The sequence below is a fragment of the Penicillium coprophilum genome (genome assembly GCF_028826855.1).
Source record: "Penicillium coprophilum strain IBT 35676 chromosome Unknown utg000004l_segment0_segment0, whole genome shotgun sequence".
Lineage (NCBI taxonomy): Eukaryota > Fungi > Ascomycota > Eurotiomycetes > Eurotiales > Aspergillaceae > Penicillium > Penicillium coprophilum.
Window position 1 is genome coordinate 5,308,152 of NW_026622723.1, and position 13,753 is coordinate 5,321,904.

At 48.2% G+C, this 13,753-nt stretch overlaps 9 protein-coding genes across 9 annotated transcripts; 5 read left to right on the forward strand and 4 right to left on the reverse strand.

Annotated features, from left to right (window-relative positions):
* Positions 1-482: 482 nt before the first annotated feature.
* Positions 483-1,485, forward strand: N7500_006443 (uncharacterized protein; the record flags this gene model as incomplete). The annotated part of the gene is made up of 2 exons (XM_056677587.1): positions 483-1,138; positions 1,191-1,485. The coding sequence occupies 2 exons, from the start codon at positions 483-485 to the stop codon at positions 1,483-1,485; spliced, it is 951 nt and encodes a 316-aa protein (XP_056532587.1).
* Positions 1,486-1,931: 446 nt separating this feature from the next.
* Positions 1,932-2,597, reverse strand: N7500_006444 (nucleotide triphosphate diphosphatase NUDT15; the record flags this gene model as incomplete). Its single annotated transcript, XM_056677588.1, has 3 exons — positions 1,932-2,093; positions 2,237-2,439; positions 2,510-2,597. The coding sequence occupies 3 exons, from the start codon at positions 2,595-2,597 to the stop codon at positions 1,932-1,934; spliced, it is 453 nt and encodes a 150-aa protein (XP_056532588.1).
* Positions 2,598-3,298: 701 nt separating this feature from the next.
* On the forward strand, positions 3,299-3,589 carry N7500_006445 (uncharacterized protein; the record flags this gene model as incomplete). The annotated part of the gene is made up of 1 exon (XM_056677589.1): positions 3,299-3,589. One exon carries the CDS (start codon positions 3,299-3,301, stop codon positions 3,587-3,589), a length of 291 nt encoding a protein of 96 aa, XP_056532589.1.
* A 279-nt stretch (positions 3,590-3,868) lies between these two features.
* N7500_006446 (uncharacterized protein) lies at positions 3,869-4,763 on the forward strand (the record flags this gene model as incomplete). The annotated part of the gene is made up of 2 exons (XM_056677590.1): positions 3,869-3,984; positions 4,013-4,763. 2 exons carry the CDS (start codon positions 3,869-3,871, stop codon positions 4,761-4,763), a joined length of 867 nt encoding a protein of 288 aa, XP_056532590.1.
* A 449-nt stretch (positions 4,764-5,212) lies between these two features.
* On the reverse strand, positions 5,213-6,349 carry N7500_006447 (inositol-pentakisphosphate 2-kinase; the record flags this gene model as incomplete). Its single annotated transcript, XM_056677591.1, has 1 exon — positions 5,213-6,349. One exon carries the CDS (start codon positions 6,347-6,349, stop codon positions 5,213-5,215), a length of 1,137 nt encoding a protein of 378 aa, XP_056532591.1.
* Positions 6,350-7,222: 873 nt separating this feature from the next.
* On the forward strand, positions 7,223-7,867 carry N7500_006448 (thiamine-binding protein; the record flags this gene model as incomplete). Its single annotated transcript, XM_056677592.1, has 4 exons — positions 7,223-7,276; positions 7,323-7,428; positions 7,648-7,750; positions 7,801-7,867. 4 exons carry the CDS (start codon positions 7,223-7,225, stop codon positions 7,865-7,867), a joined length of 330 nt encoding a protein of 109 aa, XP_056532592.1.
* Positions 7,868-8,111: 244 nt separating this feature from the next.
* N7500_006449 (uncharacterized protein) lies at positions 8,112-9,368 on the reverse strand (the record flags this gene model as incomplete). Its single annotated transcript, XM_056677593.1, has 3 exons — positions 8,112-8,881; positions 8,946-9,121; positions 9,178-9,368. 3 exons carry the CDS (start codon positions 9,366-9,368, stop codon positions 8,112-8,114), a joined length of 1,137 nt encoding a protein of 378 aa, XP_056532593.1.
* A 384-nt stretch (positions 9,369-9,752) lies between these two features.
* N7500_006450 (uncharacterized protein) lies at positions 9,753-12,248 on the reverse strand (the record flags this gene model as incomplete). Its single annotated transcript, XM_056677594.1, has 1 exon — positions 9,753-12,248. The coding sequence occupies one exon, from the start codon at positions 12,246-12,248 to the stop codon at positions 9,753-9,755; it is 2,496 nt and encodes an 831-aa protein (XP_056532594.1).
* Positions 12,249-12,542: 294 nt separating this feature from the next.
* N7500_006451 (cytochrome c oxidase subunit 7) lies at positions 12,543-13,176 on the forward strand (the record flags this gene model as incomplete). The annotated part of the gene is made up of 5 exons (XM_056677595.1): positions 12,543-12,574; positions 12,752-12,830; positions 12,916-12,976; positions 13,037-13,068; positions 13,156-13,176. The coding sequence occupies 5 exons, from the start codon at positions 12,543-12,545 to the stop codon at positions 13,174-13,176; spliced, it is 225 nt and encodes a 74-aa protein (XP_056532595.1).
* Positions 13,177-13,753: the final 577 nt, after the last annotated feature.

Here is a 13,753-nt window from a genome sequence, read left to right on the forward strand (position 1 = left end):
TAACTAGATAGATAGATATACCAGTCAGCATAATCTTAGGAATTGTCGGAGTAAAATACAGCTATTTTACCACTAGACCATAACAAAAACCAAAGTTCCTGTTTATAGCCTAGTGGGCTCATACTGCAGGTTAAGTAGATACGAAGGTTGTTCCCACCCTCTCTCCTACTTACCTCTATCCGTCCACCTTTATGGTAAGAAGTCAGACGCACCGTCTTCTTAGTTCATTTTGTCATTATTTCATCACAATCACCTTAAAGTTAAAGAAAAATCACCCCGATGTAGCATATCTTCTGTTACACATAGTGTTACCAACATACGGAGTACATATTCGAAGCTCAGCAATCTCGGCAAAAATGACAGTTGATCCTGTACACAGCCCCGCAGTATAGCTGGGCCAGCACATCAGAGGGTATAAGAAGTTGCAAATTGCCCGGGCTTGATTTGTGTTTATTTCTCCTCGGACCTTCTTCATTGACATCATGTTTGAATTTTTGAATGCGTCAATCATCACATCTACGCTAAGTGTTTTGATCGGCTCTTTGGTCCTTTACTATTTTCACAAAAACCTTTCAGAGAGAATTTTGAATAACTTCCAAGCCAACGACCCATGGACGCCAGAGAATGAGCTAGTCCTCTTGACTGGTGGAAGTGGAGGCATCGGCAAACAAATCATGGAAGATCTCTCTCGCAAGAACGTACGGGTCGTGATCCTCGATATCAACCGGCCGACTTTTGAGCTTCCAAACAACGTCACATTTTACCAAACAGATATAACCTCTACGAGGCATCTTTCCGAAACGGGCGCTGCTATTAGAAAGTCACACGGAGAGCCGACTGTTATCGTGAACAATGCTGCTGTTTTCTACCATGGGACCATCCTCGAGACACCAGAGGAGAAATTGCGTCAGACATTTGATGTTAACATCATCTCTCATTTCCTCATCTTGAAAGAATTTCTTCCGTACATGGTCCGTATGAACCGTGGGCATGTCATTACAGTAGCGAGCGTTGCAAGCTTTATTACTATAGGCGAGATGGTGAATTATGCTTGTTCAAAGGCTGGCGCTCTTGCTTTCCAGGAAGGCCTTAGACAAGAGCTGAAATTTTGGTACAAGGCTCCGAACGTACGGACAAGGTTAGTGTGTGGAAGCCTTTTTTTCAGAACAAATGATACTGACAACACCTAGTTCCATTCACCCCCTTTGGGTTCGAACTCCCATGATCGAAGGCTTTACTAAATACCAAGCTGATTTCGGGCAACCACTTTTGGATCCAAAGGAAGTCTCCGAGGCAGTAGTAAAACATATCGTTACTCGGAAAAGTGGGCAAAGCATCGTGCCCAGGCATGCGTCGGCGGTGGGTTCCCTTAGGGCCTTCCCCCTGTGGTTACAAGAGGCAATTCGGTCGTACTTCTCGAGAATAGTCCTTCGAGTGAGTATCAAGCGCATTGCGGATGAAGATTCTGGCCAGCGTGTTTCTTGATTTGATTTGGAGATCAACTTGACATTGCGGTCACGGAAACGATGGGGAAAATCATGAAATATAAGACCTATGATACCTCTTCTTTAAGGTGTCCGAGTATCAGATTCAAGTTGGAGAGAGCATTCGTTTTCGAAAGTCTGATGTTGTCGTATGTGAGCTCTATGGATTCTGTGCTAGCGGTTGACAAAAGCAAACTGGCAAAAAGGAGCGAACTGGCCAGGTCTCTGCCTTCATCAACTGGTCAATTTGACCCTCTTGACAATCCGTTCCCTTCGACACCTGAATAACACAATCAACATCTATACACATATTCCATCTGAGTTGAATACAAGAGCAACGCTTCATCGCTTTTGGCGCTTCACCGTATTTTTCTAGATCTTCTCTCTGTCTCGTCTCATCTGTACCTCTGCGAAAAATAAGTGAATTTCTTGATTCTACTAGAAATCTTAGACCCGAAAATCCGGTCGCTGTCTAAATAATTCCAGAAGAGGCAAGAAAAGCCTTCTCCCCCGAAACCCAGCACCTGCCTTCATCTCCTCCTCCCCAAAGACCCGCAACTCATCCCATGAGATCCATTCCCATCCTTCACACTTCTCAGGTTCAAGGATCTACAGGAACAAGTAAGCTGTGTATCCTCGTTCCGTTCCTGCAGGGTAAAGAGCCACAATAGGGGAATATGCAAAGGTATCACGAAAAAGAAAACAAGTTCACACAAAATCACGGAGCACACAAAAAGCAAATATCAACTTACTAGAGGATCAGCATTCTCCTCACAGACTCCTCCCATGAAAATGGTAATGTAGTGCTTATTCTCTGCTTTCATGATTGAATTCGTGGCATTGAGGAATCGCACATCCTGAATCTTCAGACCTGTTTCTTCAAGGGTCTCACGAGCCGCGCATGACTCGAAGGATTCACCGAATTCGAGGTGTCCACCTGGTAAACCCCATGTGCCTGGAATCAATGATAAGCATTGCTCATAGTTACATATAATTGCTTGTCTGTTGCATGTGGATGCACGTACCGGCGCCAAGACTCCCCTTTCGCTTGCCAATGACGAATTTGCCTGCAGCGTTGAAAACGAAGACGCCGATTCCGACTTTGGGGTCCATTTTATGTTGTATGTTGTACAGGGATATGTTGGGGAAGTTGTATGAAGTGTGATTCGGCGCTTATCGGGAAGTGGGCTGATATCATTCTCGGCTCTTCTAGGTCCACAAGTACTCTCTCTGTTGCATTATTTGTAGATATTATTGCTGATTGAATACTTGAATATTTCTTTATTTACCCATGTTGTGTATAATGTAAACACCTAAGAGGGCAGATTGCTGATCTCTTACCTTTGGCATAGAGTGCTACAGCGTGACCAACAATCACACCTTGAAACAAGATCTACTTCGCATATATTCAATTTCATGTGCTGAAATATGCAGGAGCTCAGGGGACCAAAAGCAACCTGCATGGCTAATCTAGGGATATAGCCAGCGATCTTCAATGTATGCTTGTTCCTGCACAACTAGCATCGAACTATACGAATTCTTTTGCTCAAAAACAAAGACTACAGCCTATCATAGCCAATCCCCAAAATTGATAATATAGAATTGCTGTCAGAGCTGATACTGATCTCAGGTTGTCCCGCCTTTCATCCCACCGCGGTGTGATTTATACAAATCCAACCACCTCCTTGCTCTCTCCCAACCCGTATTTATACATCCCATATCTTCCCAGCACCTTCATTCTCACAAGAAAGGCCCTCAGTGAAGATCATTTTTCCACAATCAACGCCCGCCAATACCCCTCCACACAGTCCAAAATGCACTTCAACATCCTTCTCACCTTGTCCACCCTGACAGCTCTGAGCAGCAATGTCGCAGCCCAATCCCCCCTCAGCGGCATCAATGGCCTCGGTGCACTTGGTGGACTAGGTGCATCCAGCCAAACTCCAGGCCCATCTAGTACGCCTATCCCTACCTTTGTGACGAAGCCAGCCACCCCAAGCGCATTCCCCTCTCGGACACCTAGAAGTCGCGCCTTCCAGAAAAGCCATCTCAATCACCTCATTTATCTATCGTGCCCAGGTGGAAGGAACGACCCTGAGTCCTGACAAGGTCCAACACTCTACCTAAATTCCATCTAGTCATTCCCAACACCGCCAAATTAAGCACATTCCCCTTGAACGTACATAAGACTTAGGCGCTAGGATGTAAATACCCGTGGACCCTCAACTATGGAAGCTGCGGGGGAATGTTTGCCCTTGGCTAATTTACCCGCACTCTTCCCTCTGGAAACATCCAGTTGACTTCACAAGTTGATCCCCATCATCCCGTACCGCTAGCCCGAAGATCACGATTCTTTCAAAACATCTCCAGAAATTAGATTCAACATGGCCTGGCGCCCAGATCATCCTGTGATGCTTCCCAATGGTCGCCTCGTCTGCAGCACACGCGGACTTGTAATTTGTCATTACTGTACCGTGGACTACAGCTTCATGGACGAGTCGTCAGATGACGCAGAAACCTCTGAACAGAGAGACTGTACGGATGATGATACGGAGGATTCCAATCAAGATGGCCCCCCCTCTCAATGTGTTCGCTGCTGGCCCAGAGCGCAGAGTCGGCACGAAACGCACCTTCCCCACCAAGTTCAAACCCCCAAATCAAAGTGACACGCCCGAGTCGCTTTTCCCACTCGGCAGATCTGAGATGGCTAGTCCACCTGTATACCGATTCATTCATCGGAACGACAACAACCAATTCCTGATATACACAGATGGCGCGTGCTTAGACAACGGTGGTGTAAACCCAAGAGCCGGTTGTTCTTTCGTTTACAGGAATTCTACGTCGGACCCTCAAGTCTGTGGCTATGTAGACTTCCCGCTCGAAAAACAGGGTCCCACGGGTATTCAGCAACCGCAAACAAGCAATCGCGCTGAATTGCGCGCTGTCATTGCGGCTTTACGATTTCGATACTGGCTTGGCGAAGGTTGTACGTGCCTCGTCATTGCGACTGATTCTGAGTATGTGGTAGAGGGGATAACGAAATGGGTCAAAGGATGGATACGGAACAACTGGAAAACGAAAGTGGGAGCACCGGTCAAAAACCAGGACCTTTGGAAATGTTTACTCGGGGAGGTAAAACGGCGAAACGAGGAAGGAATGCAGATTCAGTTCTGGCGTATTCCAAGAGAATGGAATACAGAGGCGGACCAGCGGGCTAAAGAAGCTGCCAATAAGGCTGCATCTCAGAAATTTGAAGACATCCTCGGCCTCCTGGTTTGAGAAGATCCGAGCACAAGGGTACCAGATCCACCGGCAGGTTCAATCAGCCTACAATATAGCCCTGAAGGAATCCAAGGAACATGTACTTATTTCATAGACTAGTACGAGCTTAGGTATAATCTTGGGACCTTGTGGTAGGGATTAATGACACCTTTCCAAGGTGCTTTTTTTTCCCTAATGTTTCATATTCGAAGGACCGTCCAGTCATTAAAACATAATATCAGAAATCCACCATAGCCCAAAACCAACCCGTGAAAGAACAAAGCCCAAAAAGACCCCCAGAATAAATCACAAAAACCAAAAGCAATTATTATACAAGCCAGAGGTGCCACGCCGACCACACCCACGGCATCCATTGTCTTTGTTCAAACCTCCATAAGATAAAAAAAAAAAAAAACACCAATGCATTCAGACCTTGTATCGCCATTCCAAACAAGTTTGATATAGCCTCACAGTAAATGGGACTGAGAGGGTCTTCGTGGACTATGCAAAGCGCACTCGCCCGAATCTTGGCTGATGTCGCTTCCCTGATACCAGCCCTGGCTAATCAGCTGCGTCTCAAGGTCTCGCCAGTATCCAGCTTTCCCGCCGGCGCCTGTCTTCAGATCGAGGTCGCCAAGGCGGATTTCGACTGGTGACTTTTCGTCATGAGGGATCTGTAGAGTGGTCAATATTCGGATCCGGACGATGATCCCCTTCATCTTGACGGGATCAACAAATCCCGGGTTTGTATCTTGACTCACCTTGATAAACATCGTACAGTCCCGCAGAGTCATCGCAAGCGACATCTCCCGAGACTGCGCCGCCGGTCCCTGCAGCCCGACATCCCTTTCAGTCTTCTGCAGCGACTGCAGCCTTTGAAGTGTGGGGTTCCGATACAAAATCCGAGCTAGCCGCGATCGATCCTTGCAGCCCTTGATCAGCCCCGTCGCCCGCAGCACATTCTCATACTGCTCCGACACCAGATCAAACGGACAGAACGACCGCTGCACTTTTAGGCCTCGCAGTTGTGACTCGCGGTTTTTCATCTCCCTCAGCGCACAGGTCCGACACCTATGCGCTGTCGCAGGTGCCGATGGCGACTGGATGAGCCACTTGGGTTTCAACTCGGCGAGGCTAGCGCCGGGATCTCCGGCCGTCGTCATGTCGGTGATGAGGAGGCCAAACGGCTCATGTAGGCAGAGATAGCCACCATGGCGCTTCTTTGGACGTAACCCGTTTAATTCAGCAGTTCGGAGTTGCTCGTTGCAGCTGGAAAGAAGACCCTCTGGGAGTCTGATGAGGGCTTGGTCGACTAGTTCTTCGGGGTTGAATAACGGTCGGATGATAGTGTCGAAGTTTTGAATAATCTCTTTATAGGAGATGTCGGCTGCAGTTTCTTTGCGAAGTCGTAGCAATTTCCCCTTGAATTGGGATGGTAGGTTGCAATGATCCGCGTCGAGTGCAGATGGAGATAGTGGCCTCTTCGGATCTTTTTTGCCGAGTGTTGGATTTCCGACAAATCGATAAATCACATTCGCTCCTCCCTCAGCGAGATAGACGAGCCGAACTCCCCTAGGGAGTTCAAGGATATTTGGTTTGGTCATCCGTTACGGGAAGGGGTGTTGGGCTGGAAATCCAAATTATATCTGTGATCATGACGTGATAGTAGACAAATTAGGTGTCTCTGCCACAGATAATGTATTGCATGAATATCTCAGATGGGAAGGTTGGGAGTATATGTGAAACACGCCTCTTCAGCAGATTATGCATATGCATCCAGTGGTGAGAGCTTAAAAGCGATCCAGAGGGGCTAAACCGAGTTAAGTTGGGATCACACTTGAACACGATTGGGATATCCAATCAATTTCAACGAAAGTATGCGCGAAAATTCAACCGAGATACGTAAAGAGAAAAGGAACAAAGCTCTTGAGGCGACTAAAGAAAGATTTTGATGGAGATTCCGGACAGAAACGCCCGACATTCACAGAACCCCCGGGTGATAAAAAAAAAAGCAGGGTTTAGTTGTGGGGACTCTCAATAACTGAGTGGCGTACCCCCTGGAGTCGATCATACGGGAGTACAGAGTATAGAGAAGTTTAGATTTTGGAATATTTTGAAGGGAGAAAAAATATATTCGAAGCGAAGTTGAAGCCGCATTTATCGGGGCAATGGCGGTCAGCAATATGCCTCGAACTGTAGAGATGCAGCAAATGACACTCTGCAGATGTGAGATGTGAGATGATAAGGAGGCTCGAGGGTTCGGTAAAGTTGTAAAAGTATAGATGTGTAAATATGAAAATCTGTATGTTGTAAATGTGTACTTTTGATCTTCTATAGACCAAAATGTCGAGGTTTCAGCCCTGCAGACATGGGGGTGTGTCACACTGACCACATCCTCACCTCATCTTCCATCTACTCCCTATATTCCCCAAATATCTCCGAACCTCTGTTTTTCATCTATCTCACTTACTTTCACCATGGCTTCCATTCCGACTCCTGCCCACTGCGTCGCCGATTTCTGTCTTGTGCCTGTAAGCTAAAAACTCCCTTGTTCATTTCCACTAGCTAACAGCCCAGATCGGCACGTCTTCGCCCTCCGTCGCAGACCAAGTCGCTGACGTCCAGCGGCTGATTGAAACATGCGGCTTGAAGTATACCATGCATTCCGCAGGCACAACTGTCGGTACGTATAGAATACATGTCTCGAAGCTGTAATATACGACATATTTGATTACCCCGACCCCCGTAGTTCCGATTCTTATATGGAATCTGCTCCCATCCCTATTATCATCTGTTCTGTCCCTGCAGCTGGAACTGAAATCATGGGAGGAAAGGAGAGCTGGGAGCTGACAAGGCTGTGTAACACCATTTCTATATTGACTAACTTCTTTCACTTTTGTAGAAGGATCTTGGGACCGGGTTCATCAGGTTATCGGACAGGCTCATACCATCCTTCACCAGAAGGGCATTGTTCGGATCCATACTGATATTCGTGTTGGATCGAGGTGAGGTCTTTTGTTTGGGCAATCCAGTTCTGAATGCTAATTCTCTCCAGAACTGATAAAGTGCAGTCCTTCGAGGATAAGGTGACCAAGGTGCATCAGATATTGGGAAAAGACTAGAGTAGGACTTAACCACGAGCTAATTTTGAAGTCATTCCATTCGTAGAGACTATACCAAATATTCCTTAGGGGAAATGCTGAAGCCCACCATCCTAATTCTAATCCAAAACGCCATGCCCTTGAATGCAGACAATACCTATGCACCGTCCAGCCAGGGCCAGCCCCGTACCGCAGGACTCGAGTATCCAAAAACGCTTCAGAAAAAAACAAAATGACAAAACTGACCGAGGCCAAACCACTCAGCTCAGAAAGAAATTCCTCCACCAAGAAGATTTCCCCAGTTCCCACCAGTCCAAATCCAGTTCCCCATAGACACCGACGTGCCTGACCTGGCTGAATCTGCCAGCTCAACCAGCGCCTTGAGCACATTACTCGTCGAGGAGGCATCGCTGGTCGCATCCGCCGAAGTAGAAACAGACTTACGGCCAACGGGATTGGTAACATTATTCAACTTATCGACGGTATCAATCGCTGGTCCGCGGTTGAAGAAGTCCACCATGATATAGCTTGGCTGTCGCCCATTCCACGCCTTCTTGCATTCTGTAGCCGAAGTACCGAGGTTGCCCGTTCCGCCGGACGCACCGTTTGTCGTACCGACATAGCTGGCGTTCGGGTACTCCACGTCTATGATGGCGAGGTTGCTCGAGTAAAGGAAGTGGTTCATCAGTGGGAGGAGGTTCGCTGCTAGTGCCGATGCGCTGTTGTCTTTGTATGCCGACGGTCGGTCCGGCAAGCATGAGAAGTTTGACGCGGAGCTGACGTCGTATGGATTTTCCCAGATGTAGCTCCATTCGTCCATTAGGTAGGGGTAGCTGGCACTGGTGTCAAGGGAGGCCACAAAGACGACTAGTCGCTTGCCGTCATCAATCATGGATTGTAGGGTTGGCCAAGTAGTTGGGGCAGTGCCCGGGGTGGTTGGCTTGTAGGCATAGTCGGTGATGTTGGCTGTTGTGAATTCGGTGTTGAGATCGGAGGCTGAGGCGTCGTCGGAGTTGACTAGTAGAATAGTGATCACTATTTTGGAGATTGTTAGTCTGTTGTTTTCTTCTTCTCATACATCCTTGCGGAGCTCACTCACCTTCGTTTGGATTCTCATCCAGCCACGTCTTGATCTTCTTCAGCCAATCGCTCAGCAGCCCCGCATCGAGCAGGTCGCAATTGGAATGACATAAACGCCATTGTGAATTGCTCTTGTGGACTTGGGCTGTTACCAATCGAACACCGGCTGATAGCTGCGTTGGAGTGTCGTAGTACCTAGACAACGGGTGTTAGTCTGCCATGTGATTATTGGAATTTGGAGGTGAACATACTGGTTGGCCGCTATCGAGTTGCCGGTACTGTCGTCACGCACGAAAGGACTGTCGTGGGCACCGAGATGTGTGATTTCTCCATAGGACTTGGAGCATAGATCAGGAGAGTTGTTGCATGCTGTCGTACGCTTCTGAATCAAAGGGTTCGCAAGGACCATGGGCAATACCGCCAGAAAGTTGAACACTCGCATAACTGTACACAAATGAGGAAGATGTAATCAATATATTCCGTAGGATCAAATATACATAAGGAAGAGAAAGAGAAAATCCAAGTCCTAATAGAAATTGAAATACAAATAATAGAATGTTTACGAGGCCGCGTTGCCGTCTCAACTATTCTTAGATCGGTGGATCGACAACTCCGGGGCTGCACTGCCATTGGGTCATTTACTTGTGACATAGCCCAGTCATTTAGGCATAATCATTAGCGGTAGAGTGATATTTACGAATTATATGAACTTTTATTGATCCTTGACGATCATCGTCTCACAGGGCTTACGTGTACACTTCGTGTATAATATGGGGTATTATAATCAATTATTTACATGTTTGTTAATTATACATGGACGCAAGTCTCATAGGCCTTTCAGCGATAAACGTATACCCGGGGCACGTCGCTTCGTCCTGGTCGCCCTTGGCGGATTTACCAGCTGCTCCAAATTCTGTTCCATCCCATCAAAGAGATATGGATCGCCCCAGGCCTGGAACACATCGTTCAACACTTGCTGCAAAGGATATGGGTTCCGCCGCCGCAGCATGCGGTTCATGCGTCGCGCTGACAGAACATGGTGGCTGTAGAGCATGGCCAGCCGGTGGCGGACTGCCTGAGAAATCAATCGCTTGTCAAGACGAAGACCGGATTGCTCTAGCTCTCGAAGGAGAACCAGCCCCCGTACCCATGGGATGAGTTTTTCGTCCGTTTGGGAGTTAGGCGAGGCGATAGCGAACTTCGATGCGGTGGTCTCCAGTATTCGGAACGTGAAGCCCCAGGAAACGATGGCCGCTTGCATTTGTGGATTGAAGACCAGATCGAGCATCCGCCGATCGCGGCCGTTGGTGTGCTTGGTGGGATCGTGTGGCACGTTGGGCTTCTGCCCAGGAATTTCGGCGTATTGGCGGACAAGCCACTGACAGCAATCTCGGAGTTTATCCCAGTCTGCCCATGCATCTGCCATACCGAGACGCTTGAGCATCTCAACCCAAAATGCAGCACTGACATACCCTCCCGCAGGAACCACGCGCTTTAAAATCTTGAAGATAAAGATTACTTCGTCGACGGCAGACAAGCGCTGACCCGGCGGTGGGCGATGATTCATTCGCCGAGGGGTGAGAATCTGGTCGGCCATGAAATCCACGCTGGTTTCGTCCAAAGTACGGCCGCGGAGAGCTAGCTCGTCGGCAACCTTGGATGCCGCGCCCAATTCCCAGGCCGCAATATGCTTTCGGAAATGAATGTCGGAGAGGTCAGGTGCACCCGGGTATAGTTCTGTTAGCACCGCTAAGGTCATGTTGTACAATCGCCAATCCCGTGCCATGTAGTAAGATACCAGCATGGACTCCTGCATACGCTTGTCTTCAAGGATGTCAGGATGCTGATCGCTGCGAAGGATGTCGGAGAGGAGAATGTCGCGGTTTTGGGTTGCAAGTTTTTGAACTAAGCGCGAGAAAACAGTGCTTCCGATGGAAATGCCAGACTGCTTAAGAATTTTCAGCTTGTCCAGAAGATCCTGGTTACCGTGAGCTCTCGTGGCTAGTTCGCGTAACGTCCGGTGGCCGATCTCTGATACACCTAGCATCTTCAATCCACCAACAATCATATCGAAATTGAGAGCACGAGTAGCAAACAGCTTAGCACCAATGTCATCTTTGAAGGGTTTTTCGTCTTGCGACACTTTCTTCTCAGATATCAGGGTTGTACCTATTGGGCCAGGTTGATCAATCGAGGCTTCGGTATCAAACCGCTTTTTCACATAGCCACGGAGCCGATTGAACTCTTTTCGTAGCCCAAATTTCTCAACGTATTCCAGCAACGGTTGTATCTCCTCAGGGCTCTGTGGATGATCCTGGCGTCGAGCAAGGAAATGATGCATTGGGATCGCCGCCTCTCCATGGCCATGCTGTATGAGCATTGCAATCACGGGACCATAAAAATTATGGTTGGGGATGGTGGAGCATGCAGCTTGGAATGCCTGCAATCCCGGTGACAAGGACGACCGCTCGAGATCAGCCGACATCGCAAATTCCGTGCCAGCCGGAAGAGACGAAGAACGAATTGCCGAGGGAAGGATTTTCAGCACATCATTTGCACTGGCTAAATGAGAAATTTGAAGCTTTTTGTGCCATTCGACCGCACGTTTTGTCAAGCCTTGCTCAAGAAGTCCACCCACCACTCGCTCATACAGCTGTGGCCATCGGTTGCCTTTTTGCTCCTGTATGAGAACAGCATAGTCAAGAACCTCCCCGAGAAAAATTTCTCGCCTCAGACCCATGTCCACAAAGCTCTGCCAGAAGAAGTCCGCTTGCTCTCCTAAAACTGGGAGCCATACACCATCCACTCGGACCCTCAGCCCTTCCCATATGTGTAGAGTGCCATTGTCACCATAGTGACGCTGGCGGTACCGGAGAAGTTCCTCCCACAGATCAAGATTATTTCGATGCTCCGGGTTGTCCACTAGTCGAGTTCCAATGTTGTTGAGGTGTCCGACGTCCGATTCGAATTCTAGCTTTTCCGGTCGAAGAGATAGAAGTTTTAAAGGGCATTTGGTCGTGTTTTGATGCTCTTTATTCTCCACAAAAGACGTGGGTTCCAGGTTATTCGGTTCATTGGAGGCGTCAATGTCGTAGACGGGAAAGCTGAATGGCCGTTTCCCTCGGCATGTATCCTCACGCTGATGTCGGGCAGGGCTATTTTCGGGTTCCACGAGTGATTCTTCTTTGGTGCTTCGTGAATGACATCGCAGACACCTGTACCTGGACTCCAATTGCTCAATTCCGACCGGTGTTGCTGTGAGTGTGTTAAGGATCGAGACGGCGGACGGCCTCTTCAACAGTCGCAGAAGCGCCGGGCGCATGAGTATTTAGGAAATGAATTTCGGTAAAGCAAGTTCTCGACCCCAAACATCCTTCTTCGAGTTCCGGCGTCAATTCAAAAGCTTCGTTGCCGAATATTCAAAAGTTGATACGCGTCTGGGCACTTTTCTGGCGCTTTTCCCTTTTGGGATGATGACCAGATACAACTTCTGATTCGATCAGGTGATGCTATGCACGTGACACGAGATCCAGCTCATTCCGGACCAACTTCGCATCCCCATCTTGCCCACGTCGTACCTCACATCCCCGCTCCTTCCTCGCTTCTAACCGCGAAAATGTTCCGTGCTACTAGCTCTCGCATGGCTGGGTATGTGCTCCCTTCGAATCGCTGCATAAATCCCCTCCGCACAAACCCGATCGTTAGAGTGCGACCATCGAATTTCCTTTTGCGATCTTCGGGACCCAATTGCGATTGATGCAGCTGCGGGAACCTGCTATCCCGCCATTTGACTGCAATTTATACTGACTGTCTGCCCTTCATTAGCTTCGTGTTCCGTGAGAACCGTGTGCCCTACTACCAGCGTCTCTTCCAGAACCACGATGGCAAGCGCCAATGGTGGAAGGTCAGTACATGCCGGAAGGAGCACATATGCCTTCAATTGAGCTTCAGAGAGAACATTCAAACTGACTTCAGACTTTGTCTCGCAGACCTCCCGCTCCGGTTACATCATGTACCCCTACCTCATCTCGGTCTACGGCCTCGGTGCTGGTGAGTGGACCTATATTCTGATATGAATCTGGTCGAGAATAGAAAACTAATTACTAATAGCTACCACCTACGCCATGTGCCGCATGGTTCTCGTTAGTTCTACCCAGCCCGCGACCTCAAGCCCCGATGAGGAGCACGGGTGACTGATTTAACACCTTCACATGCTGACTTATTTATAGGGCCACAAGACTTGGATCTAAATCATAGGGCCCGAGACTTCGCTTTGCAGAGCTAGATGATGCCATTCTGAGTTTTGTTGGTTATTCAAGCTGCGGCATCAGTTGTTTTTTGTATGGTGTATTTCTACTCCAGGAAGGGGTTAGATGGGTTGGCAGCCACGCAGATTTGGAGCTGTACATATGATCAATTCAAGCGCCAATCCAAGAGATGCTGCTATATATCGTTTCCCTGAGTCCACAAAAGTATCCGTTCGGATCCAAGCCGCATGTTTGGTTTTTGATAGAGTAGATATTGTGGTGGTATGATTCGCAACAAGCCGAAGCGGGGCTATTTCGGCTCTTATTGGACCTGTTAAGCATCCAAGCGGCCGTAATAATACGTCTACGCATTAAATACAGTATTGGTCATATCCTCGTATGGCAGTGGAAAGAGATCTTAATTGGTGAAGGTCGAAATGAATGACGCATGACTTGCCTGTTCCCAAGGCTGGGCGGGCATACTCAAGACACCAACAATCCTCTTTTATGAAACATTGTATCTTCACCTCTCTCGTAGCCATATACATAGTGCGGACGTCCGATGGTTTGATACTCCTGT